At 40.7% G+C, this 21,739-nt stretch overlaps 1 protein-coding gene across 2 annotated transcripts in view; it reads left to right on the top strand.

Moving 5' to 3' along the window:
* The window catches only part of alk (ALK receptor tyrosine kinase), a 375,499-nt gene that overhangs the window by 180,912 nt on the left and 172,848 nt on the right, over window positions 1-21,739 (top strand). For both annotated transcript variants that reach the window (XM_054795492.1, XM_054795494.1), the window contains exon 4: window positions 21,218-21,422. In XM_054795492.1, coding sequence (XP_054651467.1) covers window positions 21,218-21,422 — 205 coding nt within the window. The remainder of the gene's footprint in view (window positions 1-21,217; window positions 21,423-21,739) is intronic.

Raw genomic sequence — 21,739 nt, 5'->3', positions numbered from 1 at the left:
AGGGGTCTATGCGGCTCCTTTTCCCTTGTTCTTGGGTCGATGATCATCTCTTTAGTCTTATCTGTATTGAGAAGGAGATTGTTATCATGACACCAAGCTATGAGGTCCGCCACCTCTCTTCTGTATGATGTTTCAACACCACCAGTGATCAGTCCGATGACTGTAGTGTCATCTGCAAATTTAATGATGCTGGTGTTGTTCTGGGAGGCCACGCAATCGTAGGTGAAGAGCGTGTAGAGGAGCGGACTCAGCACACACCCCTGTGGGGTCCCAGTGCTCACAATTCTTGAGCTGGATGTGCGGTTGTGGACTCTGACTGACTGGGGTCTGCCTGTGAGAAAGTTAAACACCCAGTTACAGAGGGAGGGAGACAGGCCAAGTGTGAGGAGCTTATTTGTGAGTTTGTGGGGGCTGACTGTATTAAAAGCAAAGCTATAGTCTATAAATAGCATTCTGACATATGTGTTCTGGCCCTGTAGGTGAGAAAGGGCTGTGTGGATGGCAGTGTTGACTGCATCATCCGTGGACCGGTTCTGGCGATATGCAAACTGTAGAGGGTCCACAGTTGCCGTCGGGATGCTCTTTTTGATGTGGGTCATGACTATTCTTTCAAAGCACTTCATAACAATAGGAGTGAGTGCTATAGGGCGATAGTCATTCAAGCAGGTCACGTTGCTCTTCTTGGGTACGGGCACTATGGTGGTGGACTTAAAGCAGGTCGGTACAGAGGCTTGTGCAAGCGACAGGTTAAATATATCAGCAATAGTCTGTGATGTGCTGGAGCCCCGCCCACATGCGCCAAGGGTCTGAGGTGGATTAGTAGCCCTCCAGCTTCTGTCTGTACTGTCTTTTGGTCTCTCGTATGGACCTCCTCAGGTCATATCTGGCCTTTTTGTAGTCCTCAGCGGTGCCCATGACAAATGCAGTCGAACGAACACGTAGCTTAGCCCTTACATCACACTTCATCCACTGTTTTTGATTAGGGTATTTTCTGTAATACTTGGTGGTGGTAACAGTCTCTATGCATGTGCTAATGTAGCCAGTAACAGCAGAAGCATATTCATCCAAATCAACAGTACAATCTTCCCTCCCCGCTGCAGTTTTAAACACATCCCAGTTTGTGCAGCCAAAGCAGTCCTGAAGTACTTGATCAGTTTCTTCATTCCACACTTTAACTGCTGTACGTACAGGGGGAGCTTGTTTAAGAAGTTGTCTGTATGTTAGATAAAGGAATATAGAGATGTGGTCAGCCTTTCCAAAGTGGGGTCTTGGAACAGCCTTCAAAGCACCTTTCATGTTGCTGTAGACTTGGTCCAGGATGTTATTTTCCCTTGTGGGAAAGCTCACATGCTGGTAATATTTGGGGAGGACAGTCCTGAGGTTACAGTGGTTGAAATCGCCAGATATAATGAATACAGCATCTGGGTGTTTGGTCTCGTGTTTATCAATGATGTCATGCAGGAGGCCTAGTGCGTTAGCGGTGTTAGCTCGTGGTGGAATGTAAACAGCAGTTAAATACACAGCGCTAAACTCACGAGGCAAATAAAAAGGTCTGCATTTCACCATCAGCAGCTCAATGTCCTGCGAGCAGTGCTTTTCCATCGTCTGTACGTCTGTGCACCACCGTTTGTTTACGTAAACACAGACGCCGCCACCTCTGTGTTTACCAGACGCTAAAGTCCGATCTCCCCGGTAAGCAAATGTTTCCAACTGGATCGCCGAGTCCGGTATATCCTCCGTCAGCCAGGTTTCTGTGAAGGTGAGGACACAGCATTCCTTGATAACTGCCATCATCCTACACTTCAAGTCATCTCCCCACATTAACTTTCTAGCTATGACTGATTGTCATCTGATTTCCCAGATCTGCCAACACTTCCTACATGGTAAGCATTTTTACCCTTGAATACGCTTTTATGCCTCGCTGCGCTCATATATGCATTTTGTTACATTTCAATGGTTTTAGTGTCCTTGTTCAGCCATCCGGCATCACAGCAGCGCCATAACGCTGAAGCATAACAAAGCCTTCAGTCTCTGCATCTAGCGTGACGTCCACAAAAATCCTCCAGAATGCCCAACTTCACGAATGCCTTCTTCTCTGATTTTGGATCTACTGATTGTTGTCGTGCGTTCGCACATCGATTAGTTCCAGCTTCTGTAACACTCCTCCTCTCTTCTTAATTACCATCATTCGCTCATGATGGGACGCTATCAAGCTAAATATTGTAGTTAATGAGAGCTTTGGTTGCTCAACCCTGGCGAAGAGCTATAAAAGCAGGGGTGTCCAAAGTGTGGCACAGGGGCCATTTGTGGTCCACGGCCTGTTTTTTCTTGGCCCACAGCATATTTTTTAAATAAAATGTTTAAAAACTGGAATAATACAGCAAAAGGAATAACGTAATGAGAAAAAGCTGAAATGTTGATATATATAATAACACAAAGCTTTCTCTTTAAGTACCTGTCTCTTGTTTTTGTAGCCTTTTTACAAAATAAAAAAATATATATACAAGTAAATCCCCCAACCCCTGCACATTAGATTTTAGTGCGACATTTTCACATGATTTAAAACTTGTGTCAGTCGGCTGCAGTAGAACCAGGCATGTACTGATCACGCTATTTTAATCATTTGTTGAAACAAAATACGTTTTTCTAGGTTACATTCAGGTTGCTTAACAGTTAGTTCATGTTCTGCTGTCGTCAACAGCTATTTTATGTTCTTATGCAGAGACTATCAAGTAGCATGGGCCAACCTGCCCATGCTAGTGTACATAATGTTGAAATCTTGCAGTAGGCATGATCCCTGCCTTTTCAAATGTTGTATTCCGGCAGCTGAAATGTGCTTGAGTATTTTTACTTTTCTGACCGCTTTCCATTCACTTCAGCTGCTGCTTGTGCTCACTCTTCATCTCTTCACGGTCTGTTTCAGAGCGTCATCCTCTTCTGGGATCATGTGATGTATCTGGTGCAGGTGTCTAGCTGTCAGATTGAAAATAGTTGTGGTGAAGCGCAAGCTAATACCCGTTAATACGTGCTTTAAATCCAAAAAAAGTGGCAACCATACGGGATTGTACCAAGAATATCAGGAGGGTTAGCTAGTAAGCTACCCTGCCATCAAAGAACAAACATGAGGGTTATATGCAGCATAATCAAATGCATGTTTGATTATGTTGCAACCTCTTGACAAAAAGTCAGCCCATTGTACTGAGCCACTTTATTGTTTTAGAGGAAGTTAAAAGCCTGCTCTCCCAGGGATTGATTTCATGGATCAGTAACTTTGCATCTGTTTCAGACCACCAAAGAGTTCCTTTGTGAGAGAATGCTTTTTCACAAATTGGCGGACTTCTTTGTACAGTCCTCTTGCAAGTGAAGGAGTAGGAGAGTTGCCTTATTTTACTCCAGAAGGGGTAAAAGGAATAAAGTAATACAATAAACATGTTTTTTTTTTTTTTGCCTTTGCTATTTTTTTTTTTTTATCGGTTACCCATCTTTCAGACACATAGACTTGGCTGCCTGCCCCACTTTAAAAGTTGAGTTTTATCTTGGTGTGGGTTACAGCAGCAACAGTAACCTGTGTTTTTTTATTCGGGATTTCTTATTGGAGCTTATTGTGCCTGTTGTGAGATAATTCAAACCTGCAATAAAAGCCTGATGTTCCATTGATGTCCTCAAGTCTGGAGTTGATGTGTCTCATCGAACATTATAGTAACATTACAGCCAGGGCCACATGGTGGTTAGCATGTTGGCCACACAGTCAGGAGATCTGGAGGATCTGGGTTCGTATCTCCGTTTGGGCATCTTTGTGTGGAGCATGCATGTTCTCCCTCTACGTGGGTTTTCTCTGGGTCCTCTGGCTTCTTCCCACATTCCAAAAACATGCATGTTAGGTTAATTGGAGACTCTAAATTGTCCATAGGTATGAATGTGAGTATACAGTAAATGGTTGTTTGTCTATATGTGCCCTGCCATTGGCTGGAGACCTGTCTCGCCCAAAGTCAGCTGGGCTAGGCTCTCGTTGGATAGGCTCCCGCAACCCTGACCCTAGCGAGGACAAGTGGCATCGACAATGAATGTACTGACACCAGTGTAGAATGCTACATATCATTCACAGCGTTGTTGAATGCATCTTCTGAATGCCTTATATCTGTATTTTGGTTCATTTTGCCATTTTCATGCTTGAAAATGCTTAATTTACTTCGACATGCATGTTTTTGACTAATAATAGGCCGTATTTAACCATTTTTTAAAATTTTATACATTTGTGCAAAAAACGTGACAGAGTGAAGCTGCGAAATTCAAAGTATGTAATGGTAATGAAGGATGACACAATATTTTTCTCCATAATGTTTCAGTAAGGACAGAAATGGCATTCTCAAAAGGCACTTCATCTGCCTGAGGACCTGTTAATAGTTCCTAGAGAGGATCTAGAGAGGATCAAGAGAGCATTTGCAAAATACCCTTATCTCCCTAAATGATATCCCATGTAAAGTTTATTAAGTTTTGCTCACACACAAGGTAATACTAATAATAACATTTATGACAGAAAATACATAAGTGATTTTGGGATTTTTTGATTTGCACTAATACGCACTAATAGTAAGAACAAATGTCCTACAGGGTTACCTGCCCTATGTGACTTTCCACTTCAAAGATAGCATGTCTGCCTTTTATTTTTTCTCCTTTTTGCCTCATGCTTGCTCTGTTTTGCTCGTGCAATTGTGCTGAGCGCTTTGATGGCAGGTGGGAAGAGAGTACATGCTGAGTAGAAACAGAATTGACTATTGACACTAATGAGATGGTGAGCCAGCCAATAGAAAAAAAGTCTCCCTCACTGCACTTCAGGCAGCATTGTCAAAGTGAATTGCTGCTGCTGGTGAGTGTGGAGTCGAAAAGTTAATGGCACAAATATCAAATGAGTTCAAAGTTGTTGGCTGTGTGGTGAATGCACCTAATAGGAATACGCTGCAGGGGTTATTTGCTTTATCCATGGCAAAGAGCATTCAAAGGGTGATGGTTCTGTTCCTTCCAGCTATGAACTCAAGTAAATGGGTGAAATACGAGTACATGTTGTCTTTCCTCAGGGCACATGCCTCAAGGCAAGGAGCCATGGTTTAGCTATACAACAGGCATGTACCTGAAATTGAAATGAGACGCAAACCCGTTAGAAAACATCAAGGATGCATTAGCAGTTAGCTAAAAGCGTCGCAGAAATGCAAGGCCTCAGGTACCTCTTTGATGCAAGCCGTCACCTGTGTAAAACACTGCCTTTGACTCACCCACCCATCCATCCATTTCCTATTCTGCTTATCCTGTTCAGGGCCACAAAGAAGCTGGAGCCTATCCATGCTGATTAAGGATGAGAGGCAGGGTACACCCTGGACAGATCACTTGTCATTCACAGGGCTGACACAAAAGCTGAGTTTGCGCCAAGGGGTCACATTCAGGTTTGGCTCATGTCAGCTACGTAAATATGGTGACACCACAGCATCAGGACAGTGTGGAACTTGACAATGAATTGAAAAAAATAGAGTAACACGCCACAGTACAGTGCTGCCGACATTATCTGTAAAAGTGGCAAAGAGTCTTTTGTCTGTTGTAATCCATTGTATTTTTAAATTGCACTTTTGTTCAGAGTTTTCTGTTACTGCTGTAGGGTGGCTGAATTACAGGCTGCTGATAAGAAACAGAACCTTCTTGCTGTGAGGTAACAGTGCCATTCACTGGAAAACCGTGCCGCCACGTTCGCCTAACTGTCTTTACATTCCAATTTTAGACTGACCAATTTAATGGGAAGCCATGCAGAGATGTTGAACTGTTATTGAAACAAAGGTTGCCCCTTCCCAAGAAGTCTTACGAGCGTGCTGTGTATGATTATATTCCATAAGTGTTTAAAGCCGTTTTAAAGGTCACTGATAATGGCAGAAAAAAGGGTCTGTTGCATCACCCAGTGGGGGCTTATTTTTTTCACTTTTCACTAAACAGTGCTATACCTGGTGGGTAAGATCCCTGTCATATTTCTCCTGTCTTATTCAAAACAAAAAACATGCTGGACATTATCATGGAGCAGGTTGCTTGCTTTGTGCTTAATTTTAGTGAATCAAGTCTGCTTTTGGATATACAGTCAAACCTGTCTTAGCGGCCACCTTTATAAAACGGCCACCTGCCTATAGCAGCCACTGAAAAATCCCCCGCAGCAAATTTACATGTTATAGACTCTGTGTATAGCAGTCACATGTCCAACGCGGCCAGCGGCCACCCATTTTGTCTCCCTTGGTCAATATCTGCCTGCATATAGCGGCCAAATTACCGACTCAAGTAGAAGCTTCATGCACGAAAAAGTTTTGTTTTTCAATCAATGAAGCCGTCGTGTGTAGACTTTAATTACTGAGTCCCAGCTCAGTCACAATCATTCACAAGATCCACACAAACTGTCAGTTGTTCCACATAAAAAAGCCGTCTTCTTTTGAGCTTGCTATTTCCTGGTCAAACATGTAACTTTAAGAGCATTTGCACCAAAACATTACCGCAAATTAGGCTGGGAACAGGACGTGCTCCCAGCGACGCTACAATAAAAAAAACAAAACGCTTGCATGCATGCGGCAGCGGGAGCAAAACTGAGTTCGGTTGTACTTAATTGAAGTATCTTAAAATGTACTCACGTTATTTTTCATCAATCCTCATCCACAAATCCATCAAAGTCCTCATCTTCTGTATTCGACACAAAAAAAGCCGTCTTCTTTTTTGTTCCTACTAGTCTGTTAACTTGACAGTGTTATTCAGCTCCGAAGCAAAGAAGGAAACTTCTCCTGTTGCTTCTGCCAACTTTATTTATTGAACGCGGCCACCAGACAGCAGCTCAGAACACACACACATCTCTCAGCATCGTCTCTTCTTCCTGCTTGCCCACAAGGCAAAGGTTAAGCAAGCCCCACTACATAGTTGTCCAGGAAATGCCTGTAACAAGTGACACCGTTTATTTCCTGGTGTGAGACAATGTGCACAATGTGTGTCAATACTGTAATGCCGCTTGTTGTGGGGAAGGAGAGACTCACGTTGCCGATGCACTTTAATGGCTTTATTAACAGCGGAGAACACTGCAGGACTTTACATCCACACCAACATAAACACACTTCCCAACTCTCTCAAAACTCACAGCTAGCACTGAGCCTAGCTCTCCTGCTCGGGACGCCCACCGTCACTTCCCGTCACTTCCTGATGAACTAAAGCTGTAATGACACTCTGCCGTATAAAAAGTAAAATATTAAAACAAACGTAAGACATTACTAACACAGCTTTGTTCTGTGGGTCGTGGATATATTCTATCAGTTATTATTAAGCCTCTAGCTTCCTTTTAGTAAGTAAAAACCTTGGCTATGATTGCACTACATTGTCATGTAGACCTACAAAGTACACTTGGAAGAACAAGAGGTGAATAATTGTATTGCAACTGATGTGAAACTGATGAGGGGTAGGATTAAATAAGCTTTGCTTCTTCCTACTCCTTTTTTGACATGCAAAATTGTGAATTGGACTATGTGATGTGCTACTGTTTGACTCATATGCATGTTCAGGATGAATTAAAACCATGAACCATGATAATAACAAGCCTAGTAGTGCTGTACAACTTTCATCCGCAGTCCGCAGTGCCCTCTACTGGTCAACATTATTATTATTTTTTCCCCCTTTTTTTTCTTTTTTTTTCCCTCTACTGGTCAACATTCAAACTGGACGCCAACCTGTCTATAGAGGCCACCTGTCTATAGCGGCCACTTTTGCAGACTCCCTCTAGTGGCCGCTATAGACAAGTTTGACTGTATTTTGCTGTATCTTCCAAATATAGTAGCGCAGCAGCAGCACAGCATGAATGTTCCTACATAACAGTAGAAACAAACAAACAAACAAAATAATATATAGTTGTACATTTTTGTCAGTGTCTATACCATTTATCTGTATTTTGTGCCTTTTTTTGCAGTTGCCAAATTGAATTATTTTCATTTTTTTAATGTAATGCTGACTGTTTACATTTATAACACCACCGTTTTCTTCTGTTCCTTCCCACTGTGATTGTTTTCATTAACTCCTGCAAATTGTCCCCCAAACAAAACACAATGGTGTCGTCTGCAAATAATAGAAACTTTAAGTCCTTTGTGGCTTCACAGATGTCATGAAGACATAAAATAAACACTTCTGGTCCTAGTATTGACCCCTGGGGTACACTACAAACTATATCTAAGCATGACGAATTATGTTATCTCAGCTTCACAAATTGCTTCCTCTTCATTAAGTTTCGTGGGACACTTCTGTATCTGACATCCAGGACGTTGATGTGTACTTTTCCTTTGAGCCACAAACTATCACGTAACTGTGGCCAAGATCTGTGGTCAGGAAAAGCGACCACAATAATCCAAAACAATGTGCAGCTCAGGCATTAGGTTTCCCTTCAACAAGCAGTGAAGATGTTCAATACTAAGCATAACAAAAATGTTTTCTTCAGAAAGGCAACTATAAAAACAAATTTATTGACATCAAGCAGTATCAAACATTTCTATATCACTGTGTGGGACACTCTCGAAAACAAGATAATGCAACACAAAATCATTTCTCACATATCATCATAATGAATATCTCAATGAGAACACAATTTGCAAATACCACAATACACTGGTATCTCAACTGTGGCTCACTGTGCGCATAAAAACGATATTGGATATCTATATTCTATATTATATTCTACGGTGCCCCTGATCTGGGAACTCATCAGACACGTTTCAGTGCTTTGCTTAAGGGAGACAGAGAGACAGCAAAGCCCTTATTGGTGTCTAATGGAAAAATGCCAGACTGGCATTGTAAGTTCCTGGAAATACTGCAAGCCTGGATGCCAGTGGAAGTGCTGAGATCTATGCCCTGCTTGTTCTCTTTTTGTGTCCTCTGCCAGTCTGTGTGTGAAGCCAAGCCGAACTACTGCCCAAAGCCAAAGGTGCAACAGTGCCTGCTACTCACAGTATTGGAAACGCTGCAGGCAGGGTTTCCAATACGTATTGAAAATCAGCCCTTTGCTCAGTAAAATAGACATGAAGGAAATATTGCACAATTGTAATATTTACTATGGTTGATTTACAATAGAAAAAAAAACTCACCTTGTGTCGTAATCTCCAGCCAAAACATTAGTTGCACCTGACATTGTGGTTACTGCCAGGGCACTGCCTCATCTCTGCAAGTGCTTTCTTCCCTGGATGGAAATATTCCGGTGGCCAAATATAAGTAATATAAACAACCAATCCATCCATTTTCTATACCGCTTGTCCTCGTTAGGGTCACGGGCGAGCAAAGCCTTTCCCAGCTGACTTTAGGCGAGAGTGATACCCTGGACTGGTTGCCAGTCAATCGCAAGGCACATTTAGACAACCAACCATTCACACCGACTTTCACACCTATGCACGAGAGTCTCCAATTAGCCAAACATAGCTACATTGTGCAGAAATGTTGTTCATCTTTCTTACTAAATGCATTTTGCACTGAAATGTGTCTTCACTTTTTAAAATAAAATATCATATATATATATACAATACAGTGTTTTTGTTACCGAACCCTTTTTAAATAAAATATACAATAGATGTACATGTGACTTCCAAAATAGTTATCGTCAATTTGTTGACACCTCTAATTTAGTAAGGGATACGTCTAAGAAATTATAAGAGGGTTTTTTTTTCTCAAGTTATCAGCCATCTATCTATCTATCTATCTATACAGTCATGGAAAAAAATATTAGACCATCCTTGTTTCTTCAGTTTCTTGTTCATTTTAATGCCCGATAAAACCTTTGTTTGGACAAATATAACAATGACAACAAAAATAACGCATAAGAGTTAATTTTTTTGACAGTACAATGCTATATCTATTCATGTAAGAACTTTACAGTGGGTTGCAAAAGTATTCATACCCATGAGCAACACTCAATTTCTCAGCACAGAACAAAGAAAAAGTGCGTTTCTTCGGTTTGCATGAAAGGAAATAGCACAAACATGACAATCCATCACTGTTTTTGTTCATAAGCACTCTTTACTATAGATAGATTGCATAAATCTGTATTTTATTGTTGCAAAAGTATTCATAGCATTGCACCGAAGTTGTCATTTTTAGTCGAAAATGTTTGCACACCAAATACTATTTAAGCACCTGTGACTCGTATAGGCTTCATTACGCCCTATAAATTGTGCCTAATAGTCACCTGTCCACAGTCATCCCATGCTTGTCAGCAGACAACAGTCATGACATCGAAGGAGCATAGAGATGGACAAAGCTATGCAGCCTTTGCAGGTTCACTCAGTGTGCCAAAAAGTACTGTTGCATCACTGGTCCAGAAGTCAGAAGTGGAAGTGCCATGGCACCACTGTGAACCTCCGAAGAACAGGGCGTCCCTCCAAGATCAGACTAAATGCAATGCAAGTCTGGAAGCTGTAAAAAACCCTGCACAATGCAACCCAACCCCTCATCAGCATCAGTTTCAAGAAGGCAGAGCTGGGACACACTCCTCCATTGCCTGGCAACAGCTTGCCTTCCTGGCGAAACACGCACGGGTGTACAAAGTATGGCACAGGGGCCATCTGCGGAATGTGGCGCACTGCAGAAATTAAATAAACAAAAACCTAGCAAAAGTAGAAAAAAAGAGCAAAAAGACAAACTGTAACTAGAAAAAGCTAAAATGTTGATATTAATAATTAATACAAACACAAAGATTTGGCCACATTGTTTAGTGTCAATTTGAGGGACAATAAACTTTTCAAAACGTACCTTATTTGTTTTGTGACTGTTTGGCAGTTTGAAAGTTTGTTTGTCCCGTCACTCTGGACTTTGGGCTTTCTAAATAAGTTGAATTGCGAGTATGGATTAAGATCCAGCAGAGTGGTGAAAGACTTGATTACCATAGTGATTGCATTCTCTTCTTTTTGAGCCATGTACTGAATCTAACCAACAACAGTGTTGATCGAGAGAGGCAGAGAGGAAGGAGTATCTCCCAGCAGAGCGCATTAAAACGAAGAGAAACAGATAGATTTGGGGCTCCAGGGGTTGGGGTTAGCTCACTGCTAGTATATAAAGACAGACTTTGTTTACGAGCCACAGTTGTGCACATTGTCGTTAGATTCCAGGTTTTATTCCAGCATTAATGTAACTAAACATGTAAACATGATAGATGGTTTGCAGATATTGCCAGGGCATTCAATCGGTCGCAACTGGACTGTTGAGGTTGTTTTAGAAGACGTTCCGCCTCTCATCTGAGCAGGCTTCATCAGTTTATGCTCATGTCCCACCTAGTCATTGAGCATGAACTGATGAAGCCTGCTCAGATGAGAGGCGAGACGTCTTCTAAGACAACCTCAACAGTCCAGTTGCGAGCGATTGAATACAATGACCTGGATGAATGAGAATATTCACAGGCATATTTAGCAAATACTGGTATAGATGATGGTATGCAAAACGACATATTTGGACTTAAATTGTAATCACTGGTAGGAATTTGTATGTTGGCAAATATGACAGTTGTCTACAAGCAACATAAATTAATGGATTCATTAATTTTGGTTAAGGTTGTTAAGTACAGTGAGAAACTTGGATAAAGGTACTCACCAATGTAGGCAAAAGTTCTTTGTGTCATCCGAAAATGTATTTTTAAAAAGTGTCAATGAAGGGGCTCACAGAAATGTCCCACCATTCCTGAACAGACAGACAATCTCAGCAAGTTCTCTACAAACTGGCATAGGCAAAATTACTGCAGTCTTTCTTCTTAATCTCCTACGCAGAATAATTTGGTTAAGAAAATATTGACTCCCTTTGCACAAAATCCTTGAAACTTCCACAAACGTGTTAAAGAGAGCACACTGCAGCAATATTTAATTTCATAAAAACATAGAAATGCGTGTGACATTGTGGTTTTTGTCGTGCATACCCTGCAGTGTGAACATAGACAGTGATTAGGTGTGCAGACACGTCTGAACATCTGTGTGTTTTGATCTGACAAACGTTAAGTAACTTTGATAAAATGTAGAATTACTGCTGTTCAATTCCGATGGAAAAAAAAAAAAATGATGCTAGGAACACCAAGGCAGGCTGGATTGCAAGGTGTGTGTAAAGCTCTTCCAAAAATGGTTCCAATGATGCCTCGTGCACAGTCATTTCCATACTATTGTATTATCATTCATAGTAGCAATGCCATAGTTCACAGTCAGCTTTTCTCCAAACGAGAAATCTCATCATGCTTTAATCTGACACACCTGAACGCCTAGACACACTACACACTAGCCCTGTGGGGGGAAATGTGCGTTTTTGAATATCCGTGTTCGAGTGAACATGGCCTTAGAGACAAAGTGCAAAACCTCAATTGAACGTTAGGCATGTTATGACTTTTGTATTCTATTGTGTTGTTTTGTCATACGTTTAAATACATTCAAATTGAATGTGAAGCTCAAACCACAACACATTTTATCAACAAAGCACACAAATTTGTTTCAGTCGTTAAATCGGAAGACCAGACACCTTGTTTAGCATCAAAAATGTGTACACGTTTATTGCACCATTCATACATTTGTAGTGTTTTTGTCAGCCAGAATCTGTACTGCCAATATCACTATGAAGAGTATCTATGCATAAAGACAAAAGCTCACCTTTGAACCCTTCACCATTCTCTCTGAGGAGCTGTTAGATCAAGTGTGTTTGGGTAAGACAAAGAGGCTTGACATGTTCTGTGAGTACCTGTGAGCACCATGTTCACCATGCCTCCAGCACACACTCACAGTATGAAACCTCTGTGTTGATGCAAGGGAGAGAATGTGTTACCCGCACCGCAGCGTGAAGCCAGCCATCCAATAATAAACATAAGGACTTGTTGAGTATGGCTGAGTCGTTGTGTACTTGATTTTAATCTGAGATTGTGGCAAGTAGTAAATTACTGCTGTGTATCTCAATACCAGCAATGTCAACTTTGGTCTGCATGGCAATAGAAGTCTCACACCCGAGAGAAAGGCGTTGATGGGCTTTCAGCTTGGTTGAACAGCTACGCTGTGTGGGTGTAAACCTTGTGCAAACCTTGTGCAGGAGAGTGAGAATTGTTGGTTAAAAAAAAGACAATAATGCATTCTCTCTTTATTTATTACATTATAATTGTTACACTTGTAACATACTTCTTATAACCTGGTGCTTACGGAAATGCACACACACACGTTTTTGCCATGGAAAAAGGGTTAGAAGCTTTCTTGTCGAAAGCAGCATTCAGATTATCCCTGGACAGCAGTCCAGGCAGGAGAAGTTGGCAGGGGAAAGAAGCGTGGACTTTTTCCCAGGAGAGAGTGATCCATCAGCTCCTTTACCTTGCGGAGAGGCTGTTGGCTGGATATTCCTTATTTCACATCCAGTCCCTCATCAACCATCCAAACCAAAACAAACACTATATACATACTGTATGCATATTGTACACCAGTGGTCCCCAACCCCCTCACATTCATACTTAAGGACAATTAGAGTCACCATTTAAGCTAGATGTGTACTTCTGTATTGCTTAAGGTTAAACATACAGAATTACAAATCTATCAAATAGTTACATGCTTCCAATTTTGTGGCAACAAAGTTTGGAGGAGACGCTTTTCTGTTCCACAAAAACCTTCCAAAGACACATAAAAATTCTCGAAGTCATGCTTTAATTCCTTCAAAATATTCAGTTTGTGATGCTGTAATGGCCACGTTTTGCAGTAGGTACGGTATGTCTATGTCTTGAATGTGCCATTACATCAGTAACGTTGGGTTTGGGGAGGCATGATGAAAAAATAAAAAAAACAAATAACATACAATAAACATGAATATTTGCCCATTGAACTGTGTTATAAATATATTTTCTGTATTATACCAATGGTTTTTAACATCTTAAAAAAAATATCGCTGAATTTGCACATTTCGTCATCAGATACAGGGCAGAGACCTGAGATGAGGCTACCGCGAGCATCTTCTTATGGCTGAGTGCACAAGCTCTGCTGATCGTCTGAGAGTACACATAGTGAGTGCAATGAGTGGGATCATGGTGCCTGTCAGTTTCTGTTTGTCAGCATGTGGCCAGTAATATAACGTTGCAGGAAGATGTATTATACACCATGACTTTCTACAGCCTGTGTAACGTCTTTAATGTGAGTTTGACATCGTTATTCTTGCTAATCGGACAATAAAATACATAGAAATGTCACACGGGAGGCACTTGCAGTACTATCTTCATCATGAAGGGGTGAGGGCATGCTTCAGCTGGAAGGTGCTTGTCACTGCCGTCCTTCCACTGAGAATTTTTTTTGTTGTTTTGTTTTACAGCAGCAGCACCAGCTGGATAGCACCAAGTCAAATGCATTAAATACATAGTATTTATGCTCTGCTGAATGAATGAATGAATGGATGAATTTGACTACCAAAATGGAGGATTTGATATCTAAGATCACCAGGGGGTGATCAGACTTTTACAACAAAGTATTAGAGCTTTTGCTGAAGAAGGACAGGGTGCATGTACCTAATATACAAAACAAAGGTAAGACCACACATGTTTTTCACTTTATATAAAAATATATGCGTGAGTAAGAAGTATTTGAAAACTAAATTTTTAGCAAAAGTGTATTTTTCGTGTACTCTTAATGAGTAAAGTGTATTAATATTTTTAAAAACTCCAAAGGTGTCAGTGCCTCACCAGCCATTAACTTCATCGCACGTCACTGCATTACATATGCCACTGGATTAAGTGTCGTATCGTCTCATGCTAACCAAGCCATCCATGATTTTTTAAATAATATACTGGCTAATCATTTCGGGGAAGTTTGTGTACAGTGACCAGAATATCTGATGGATTCTGAATAAAATGTTGCCCTTTTGCGTGCACAGTTACAAATGGGTGGGGAGGTCTGATGGATGAGCAGTAAGTCCAGCTAAGTTCATGAAACTTCAACAACAAAAACTTCATGACTCTGCGAGACCCACTGGCCTCCCATCTATGAAGAATGCTGATATTGTTGGTTTGAACGCCCAACCCAACCTCTGTTGTGAAATTCTCTCTTCCCTGTCTCTGCTGTGATGAGTGCTTTGCCCTTTTGCTAAATTTTTGAAGACCCCCTGGGACTAATTAATGCCCAAGCCTACAAAAATGCCTCTAGTACTATATAAGAAAAACACATGCAACGGGAAGCCGTGCATTAGCAACGTTATTATATTAAACGCTACATGATATTGTGTGAGTAGTATTGTGTAAGTGCTGTCTTTAGCCTGGATTGAAAGATTATGGGCATGATGCATTAGTACTATTTCAGTTTTATTATTACTATATGTGCGCTGATCCATGCTTATTGATTATTTACACAACAGACTGGTCGGTGCTGCTGCTATTAGTTATTGCTGATATACAGTTGTGCTGAGAAGTGTACATATGATACGTTCTCCAAACCTGCTGACTAAAACCTGAAAAGGTAGACTGAATTTTAAGTTGAGTTGCACTCATAACTTGCTTATTTTTGGCTTATAAACAATGTGTAAAAAGATAAACGTACAATGTTAAGTTCATGAAAAATGGTGGCAAATAAAACCTTGCACTCACCAAAATATATGGACAATGATAAAAATTGTGATGATTTGGACACCACATGACTTTTATATGTCAATACATAAGTAACTTAATAACGTTTAATTCGCATAGAGTTATTTTCCCCATAACTATAGCCTAGCTTCTTGCTGTGCAGCTGGTGTGTGTTAGAAGCAAAACAGAAGGAGTTCAAAGCACTTATCAGAATAATTAATGAGCGTGACGGCGGCGGCCACGAAAGTTAACCATTTTAAAGTTCCTGTACTTCATCAACATTATCTGTGTGCCAAAAATTGTGTGCGTGTTTTGCAAACAGCACATCAGTAATGACTTCCACTGCAAATGATTTTAGAGGATACAATTACAGTTGAATCCTTCTGAGCCACTCGATACAACCAGGAGATCCAGGATTAAATAATCAGTCAAGAACAGACCAAACATTATCCAAGATTTATTTGATCTGCGATGAAACCATTGAATTTTCATCTCACATAACAACATACAACTTCAAAATCTACATGGAATGGAAGATCCTTGTATATATCCTTGCAGGTTCGAAGAATATGTTGTATCACCAAATGAATGCAGTTTCTGTAGCATTCGCATGTGAATGCTGAAGAGCTGACGCTAAGCTGAAATGCTGTCGGAAATTTATCACATATTTGTGACATATTTTGGTCAGGAAAAATGTAGAATTATGGAAGAATTGGACATTATTAGAATGTGAATAGCCGACATGTCCTGAATGAGGTTGATCTGAGGTGAAGTTGAGAAATTTGGAAGTCCTCCTAAAGTATTTTTAGTCAGTCCATTTTTTGTTTAGTGGACCAGTACCACTGGCAGCAAAACAATCCCAGAGCATGATGCTCCTACCACCATGCTTGACAGTTACTACTGTGTTCTTAGGTCTGAAAGCCGCACCTTCACTCCTCCATGCGTCATCGTGGCCAAATTGCTCTTTCTTTGTCCCGACTGACCAAAAAAACTTTTGGCCAGAAAACATTTGTCTTGTTTATGTGGGCAGCTGCCAATTTCAGTCGAGCTTGAAGGTGTAGACTTCGGAGCCTTGTCTTCATTATGAGTTGGCATCTCTTTCAGTCCATGGCAATAAAAAACTGATTGACAGTAGACAGTGACCCTGGTATTCCAGCAGTTCCAGTTTAGGTAGTTCCTGAACATCCAAACCAATTTTGGCTTATCAGAAGGTGACAGTTTGGTGCTTCTTCTAGACCTTAGCAAAGTGGTGACAAGTCCAAATAACATGTATCTGCGTACAGTTGTTGGAACTGCAGAATACTGTATCGGAATCTGCAAGTTGTTTAGGAAGTGCTCCAAAACACTTTCCCAACTTGTGTAATTTCAATGGTAATTCTCCTTCTTAGATCCTGACATTTATTCACTCTATTCTTGGATAAGAATAGATAATAATATGGTAATGGTAATGGCTACTACGAGTTTATTTCAAACATACATACAAAGTTACATCGGAGCACAGTAATCCTGATAACTGGTTCCAGACCCAACCGTGATAAGTGAATTCCCGCAAGGTAGGATTCGTTACTTATACAAGTAAACTGAATATTATCATAGTTAGAGCATAGAAAACCTGTTTATGACCTTCTAAATATGGTGTTTAACATGATCAGAGCCTTCTAGACATGAAAAACACCCCTATAGTCACCTTTATGCTAGTATTACACAATATAGTGGACATAATAGCAAAACATAAAACAGACATAGTTAACATACGAATAACATAGACTCACATGTTAGCATTGAGAGAGTTCCTTGTTTTTCCAGACAACGTACGTTACTTCCTGTGGTGGCTATTGTCCCATCAATGGAACATTCCTGACACCAAGTGACCAGTGTAGAATACTACTTATAACATCTTTGAATGCGTGTTGTGAATGCGTTATATTTGTATTTTTGTTAGCTGTTTTTATGCTTGAAAATGCTTAACTTCGGTCAGGGTTCGGCAGCCATTAGCATTAAAAGAGCCATGTGGCCTCCTCTTCCAGTGAAGAACAATTGTGTGGGGCCGCAAAACATGACACAGCTTATAAACTTTAAAAAGTTTTACTCTTTTTTTACATTTTACCAGTGACAACCAACAGAAGTGCAGAGTGCATGTGTAGGCCTACTTGGAAATCATTTCAACACTGAACTATGTATGCTTTTTTGAGTCGTTCCCGTATTTAGCGCATGTATATCAGTGCTGTCTCCTCAATATCCTTTACATCACTTGACTCATCACAGGCAATTCAATATGCTTGTGCTGAATGACTATGTAATGTAATGCTATTAATTTGCCTACTGTTTGTTGCCATTCTGTTGCTCCTGGACTGTCTTTGCAGAGAGTGGCATTTCTTTCATTTTCGGAATCATTTCCTGTTTGTTTTTTAATTCAGAGAATAGACTCTGTGATATTTTTATGAACGATTCTTTCATGGATTCTCCATCTGTGAACAGCTTCCCCCTCTTTATATTCTCCAGTGCAGCGACACCACTGGCAACTGTACTCAAGTTTGGAGCATTCAAGCACTTCTCCAACCTTCCGTACGAGCTCCAAAATAGCTGTCTAAAGTCCATCTGAGTGCGTCTTTTGAAAATGTCTTTGAACATGACATTTTCTCATGTTGGCTAATTTTTCCCCACATATCAAGCACACGGGTGGGTACGCCAACGTCATTGGCGGTGAAGGCAAAGGAATTGTTATGCTGCGGTGTGTGTCAGGACCCCAGAAGCAGTGGAGGTAGTAAGAGTCTTTAATGGTCCAAAAACGTTAACAAAAGGCGATGGCAAAAAAGTTACACCATGTGAAACTAAATGTTAACCTGGCAGAGGCAGGTAGCTGCTGGAGGCGCAATGCGAGAAGTGTCGAAGGAACTGCTAACAAGACGAAGCTCTAGAGTTTGTAGTAGTTGGTGCAATAATCCGGCGCCGCACAGCTGGCTGTACTGGGCATAAATAGACAGGTGGTAATAGGAGTCAGGTGCGTCCAGCAGCTCCGCCTCCAGCCGGGAGTAGGGGATCTAACGGACAAAGAAACACAAGGAGAAGGCAGCGAAACAGAACAAGGACATGTGAAGGTGACACGAACATGTCCATTCAGAATTAGGCTGTCTAGTTTTTTTTATAGGGACGTATTCATGGTTATGGATAGCTTACCGCAAGGTTAGCACACTCTCAAGACTGAACACGCTGGCCCCCTTCCCTTGCCGATGAGCAGTCAGAACGCAGTGCAGATGCGTTCACAGACTTGCAGTGAGTCAGATATTTCAAACTCTTTTCAAAAACGCACATCTCCTCTACTTTGGTGTTAAAAAAAAGACAATAGCTCGGCGTGGGAGCCGCAACAAGGAGGATGATGCACGCGCCGCTGAAGCCGTGGGTTGCTGACCCAACTTATGCAACTAAGAATATATAAAATTTGCTTCAGTATGCATATTTTTAAAACTAATAACAGGCCACAAAACGGCAATAATTTATTCATTCATTTAATTTGAAAACCGCGAAGTGGCTAGCGATTACCGTTTCACAGTTCAACATGTTCGGTACAAAACATTATAACAAAAATATTAAATAAAAGCAGCAAAAAAAGAGAAAACAGCTCCTTACTTTTATCCTTGTAGTTGACTTGCATACTAGAAAGGGCGTTGCAAGGGAGGGAGAGACATATCTGGAGAAAAAAGTCTCAATAATGACACCACTTCACGGTCCTTTTCACAAGAGTAAATCCTTTCACATGTTCAAGGTTACCATATTTATACTTGATGATGGTTGCGACCGTCAAAAGATTTAGAGTTGCTCGGCATTTCTCTCCTTTGTGAGCATTTTACGATGTCTAATGTGGTACCGCAACTATTGGTACTGGCTAAGAAGAGTTAATAGATATCTTCCTTCAGGCCAAAATCCCTTCCAGCCTGAATGTTAAAGCTTTTCCATCGAATTAGTGCTGGTTGTGAAGGGAAGTATCTGTCCACATTGCCTCCAGCACTCAGGCTCTCTTAGGCAAAAAAATTAACCTTCATATGTTTGGATCATTATGCAAGCATCCATGTAAATATTTAAAAAAGACCAAATGAGGATTATCCAGAGTGTTTTCATTTGCAATCCAAGGACGGTGAGGTTTTGTTTTCCAAATCAAGACAAAATAAGTGAGTCACGTTGATTGCTCGTCAATACACATTCAAAGCGGCGTGTGCAGTGCTCACAACAACACATTAGGCTTGCTAGGAAATATGAATCTCATTCATAAATGGCGAGAGGAAAGATCACATTGTACAAGCTTGGGCTTCCATGTGAGTTCTTGATTTTCCTCTTAAAAAAAAATAAAAATAAAAATAAAAATTCCTACAAATTGGGTGCTGACTAATCTCCTGTGATTGTGTTTGACCTTCGATGTATTACATTTTGGAAGTCACTTGCCCAACACTAATCATTGTCTCTTACTTGATGAATTGGGACTTTGAGAATTTGGAGTATGTGATGCAGCCGTATGGTGAAGTACTGGAGCGGAACTGATTGTGTCAGATACTCTCAGTTAGCACGTCATGTATTATGCTCAGTTCAGCTTGCAGGTTGTACACGTTATAATTAGGTTGTTGGCAATAGGTGATTGAGCTGTAATTAGCATAATCTGTGATTTCTTGCAAATGTAAGATGGTAAAGCTAATCAAACCTGATAAGGAATGTAATAGGACTGGGATCTAATAAGTCCATATGAGTACCAGTTGTAAAATGCTTAATTACCTTGTGATGATGCAATAATGGGAAATATCCTCCCCGAGACACAGTTCAGTCACAACAAACATTTTTGCATGGCCTTTTCACATCCTCTCCATCCCAGTCCAACATATGAATTGCAGATTGCCACAACTAATGTTAAAAGGCGGTTTGAGCGCAGCTGCTGACATACACAAGGAGATGCGTGTCCTACTTTGAGAAATATACTTTAACACAATCTGATCCTCGTTAAGCTGGTTTCACAATTATCAAGAGGAGGAAAGGGAGACGTCCGTAAACAAACTTGAATGGGAATGGAAATAAATTCACTTTATGTAAAAAAAACTATTTCCAGATCTGGTTGCTCAACACAGCAAAAAAATTTCACAGCGACAACAAAATAATCTGTAATGTCACGGCATATTCATCTTGAATGCCTCACGAGAATAATGAAATCTATTAATTCTGTCGGATTTGGCTTTGCATTTTTAACTTCAACTCATCAACAGTGCATTCCTTAACAGGGTGCATTAAAAATGGATTTTCCTTTCAAGTTCAACTCTTTGTGCGTCTCCACACGCGCACTCACTTCCTGCCTGAATGAGCACAATTGATTTGAAAGTGAAATGAGACTTCATAGTGTATCAATGCAAGGGAAAGAATAATACATTTTATTGCTTTGATTTCTCATCTGCAGCCCCTTTTTTAACTTTTTCTCTGTTATGGGGATCATTGGGTGTTTTTTCACATGCGCAAGTTCAGCATTCCCTTCAAAGTAGTTTAAATCAACACCCTCAACTCAGTCGTTGCTGAAAAGATATGTGTCTATTTTTAACATGACTAATTCTGTTTTTACACTTTTCTGGTTTTGTTCTCAGTCTTTTGTTTTTCCTTCCTCTTTAGGTCAGTTTTTGTGGGTGAATCGTTCTTCCTTTGGGGGCCCCTGGGTGCTGAGTCCATGGCTGTGGAGCGGCCCAACCCCCTGTAGCTTAGACATGGCCTTGTACCTGCACCCCAAGCAAAGTGGGCAATACACCATATGGCTCATTGAGCGGGATAAGCCTCAACTTTCTCTCTTCTCCACTGACACGTTACCTCCTATCACCGGGTAAGTACTAGTTTTGTTTGGTAAATACTATCCTGAATGTAAAGACGGTTCTTTCACCCGAACTTGTTTTTTTCATACTGTTTCTGGTGACATTGGTCGAGCTATTGTCACAAGAGCAGCCAATATGGAGCACATAGTGGATTCTTCCATGGCGTTTTGTGGTTTAACTAGTTCTAATGAAATAATTAACTTATGGGCGTGTGTAACCACAAAACGGCGTATCACGGAACGCCGGTAACCGACAGCACTTGGATTATTTTGACAAACATGTAATTTAACAAGCTCAACATGTATGGCGTGTGCAGTTATCTCTTACT

Source organism: Dunckerocampus dactyliophorus, chromosome 13 (genome assembly GCF_027744805.1).
Source record: "Dunckerocampus dactyliophorus isolate RoL2022-P2 chromosome 13, RoL_Ddac_1.1, whole genome shotgun sequence".
NCBI classification, from domain to species: Eukaryota; Metazoa; Chordata; class Actinopteri; order Syngnathiformes; family Syngnathidae; genus Dunckerocampus; species Dunckerocampus dactyliophorus.
Note: the sequence above shows the minus strand (reverse complement) of the source record. Positions and strands in the feature narration are given on the sequence as shown.